Raw genomic sequence first — 2851 nt, forward strand, 5'->3', positions numbered from 1 at the left:
ATGAAATGTGATAGCAATAACCCAGAAAAAGCAACAAAAATGATAGGAAATAAAATAATGATTTTTATTTTTCACCATTCAACAACAACAACAATAAATAAACATACATTTAGTAGAACAAAATGTGCATAGTGAGAACAAAACAAAACGGAAAAGATGAAACCATGTATCCTTTGTGTTTGGTAAAGAGCCATCAATGACCCGCATCAACGCTGATTCAGAAAACTATGCATAAGGGTTGTAAAAAGCATCCGACTAGCTCGATCTGCATTGTGATACTTAAAAATTTATAAAAGAAAATCATTCCTTCCACAATTTCAGCAGTACAGATGTTCATTCTTTTTAATATACGGATGAAATATGAAGAATTCACAATACTGCTACGGATGAGACGCATCGGCACATAAATGCCATCGCTGCCGTAAATGTGGAAATGCACGCAAAGGTACTGTATCACATATCACACAATTACCTTGTTACGCGTTCTCTCCGCATATGCTGTAGTAATATCTTATTGAGTCAATCTTCGCAATGGTGGGTAGGTAAGTTCACAGGCAGCTGAAGACGATCCAAATGAGGGTCTCACCGGTGAAATGGTACACAATACACCGGTACCCCAAAGATTCCTAATTGAAATATGTGTCCCAGCCAACAAATTAATCGATGGACCCTATGCTATCTTGTATACTAGTATGATACAACAGTCACATTCAGTGTCTCTTTCACTGGGCCGAGTAGATCCATACACACTGCTTAAATCTTCATCGGTGACCGCAGCTTCTTCAAATGAGATCCGCGGCTGGCGCAGATGTCACAGGTTTGACACCACTATTCCATGTCGTTCCGTTGCTTAGGCCAGAACGACCACTGCCTGAGTATAGTAAGAATATTTGCCACTGCCAGCTATGTGGCTATCAGGTGGTTGCGGGCAGCTTCTAAGATTTTTGGAATGTGACTGTGCTGAACAACCTGCAATAGTTTCATGTCTCTGGGATCTGGTACTTCCTAGATTCGGCACAGCACACCATGGGAAATCTTTACCCGGTCTTGCTGCGACCACAGGTTTCTGAACATGGCACAAATTTCGAGTGCCTTCTGAAGCCATCTTTTTTACGTTGCCCACAGTCTCATGTCAGAGCATCTGGATAATCTGGTGCTACCGCCTAATGTCATCACCGGTTCTTTGTACTATGGAGGCTACCTGTACTGTTCTGCCCATCCACGTTCATCACTTTCTCTGAAAAGCGTTGCGCTTGCGTGAGCGTTGAAATTTCCTGTTGGCAATGTGCCTTGTAAACCGCTTCTGTTGCTATTGCGCCGATAAATCGAGTAACCAAGTTTGGTCGTAACAGCTTTACGCCTTAGCTCAGCCACGTCCTGGACTTATTTTTTATTCGACTGGTGGACACGTTGACACAGACCATGAATGCGTACAGTTAGTTCCAACAAGGTTTCCTCATTCCCATATGTATTCAGCAGCTTCTTCATTTTCTCGAACCAATTTTCTCTTCTTCGAGCAAGAATACAATATATTAAAATCTTTATCAGAACGTGCTACCAACAACCACCGTATTTAAGCGCACCACAAGCGACAAGGAAGAGAACACCAACACAACCAGATGAGCAACATTTTACACGTCAACTATCAACCGTATTTTTCTGACAATCAGGTATTAGAAAAACCGTTGAACTGATCAACTGCCACGTCATCCGAAGGCGACGGCACGTTTTCCGCTCTACCTGGTATGAGTGACGTTTGAAATTACCCCTGAGCAGGCACTGAGCACATGGCTCTTTGTTACAATTATACACAGTACTAAATACATATGTTATTGTGGACAGCAAAAAAGAAGATTCTACCGCCAACACAAAGGAACTTGCTCATCACTATTGAAGAGACTGTAGCGTATGGTGGCTGGGGGGACGTGTTTTTTGGTTTGGTTCGGAAGGTTGCTTTTAGTGTGTCTGCTTCTGTTTGTTCTATGTTGTGTGCTTTCTTTGTCTTGATATCTCCTACTCATCATTGTTGCTCCCCCTTTGGCCACTTTCCTCTTATCATCCGCCATAACGCGCAATAATAGTAGAGACGTTTATATATATCAAGGTCACAGTAGTTGGGAAATTTACACACAAAAACTAGGGTGCCGTAAGTTCTTCAGTACTATATATATTCCCTCTCTACTGTACTAGCTCTTCCTTGATTTTCCAATCCAAGTTACTGTCACACTAGTATTCATTTTGAAGAAACTGTGTCGACACTTGATCTAGTTTTGTTTGACAAGTATCGTGACGAAGGTCAGTGTAACATGGTTAAGGTTAGATTGTCGAATGTATTTGTCGCGTATAATATAGCTTTATTCAGTTAAAATTGTGGTACAGAGAACGATCTGAATCCACGGGACTCACACCTCACAAGCATACGCCTAACTCAACATACGGTAGTAGGTTCACATTATCAGGCTGGAGCGGAATAATTTTTTACAGTGTCCTGTCTGATGGACTCTGTCGATTATGAGCTCACAGCTGGCTACACAGGACCAGCGATCGACACTCCAGGGGCTTTCCTGACTGACCGGCTGACTCAATCTCTTCCCGGCAGGGTAGACCCTGAGTATTCATCAAAGACATGCCGCTTCACACTTTGATTGGTTGTATATTTTGCGTAGAACTTTGATTGGTTTTGAATTTTATTGCTTTACACGGCGGCTACATTTCATTAGATGTTGTTGCGATGAATTTTACTCGCTGTTGGGAATCTCATTTTACTGGTTGTCATTTTCATGCATTCTAAATGTCAAATTTCTGGTTATCCTTTTAATGGGTCACTTTTTTATTCTAAGCCCTTCCTGTT

At 41.7% G+C, this 2851-nt stretch overlaps 1 protein-coding gene across 1 annotated transcript; it reads left to right on the top strand.

Moving 5' to 3' along the window:
- The first annotated feature begins 122 nt into the window (after positions 1 to 122).
- Tsp_12828 (putative glycophorin-B protein) lies at positions 123 to 854 on the top strand. The gene is made up of 3 exons (XM_003367599.1): positions 123 to 166; positions 367 to 445; positions 543 to 854. Exons 1-3 carry the CDS (start codon positions 123 to 125, stop codon positions 852 to 854), a joined length of 435 nt encoding a protein of 144 aa, XP_003367647.1.
- Positions 855 to 2851: the final 1997 nt, after the last annotated feature.

Source organism: Trichinella spiralis, assembly GCF_000181795.1.
Source record: "Trichinella spiralis strain ISS 195 chromosome Unknown Scfld3997, whole genome shotgun sequence".
Lineage (NCBI taxonomy): Eukaryota > Metazoa > Nematoda > Enoplea > Trichinellida > Trichinellidae > Trichinella > Trichinella spiralis.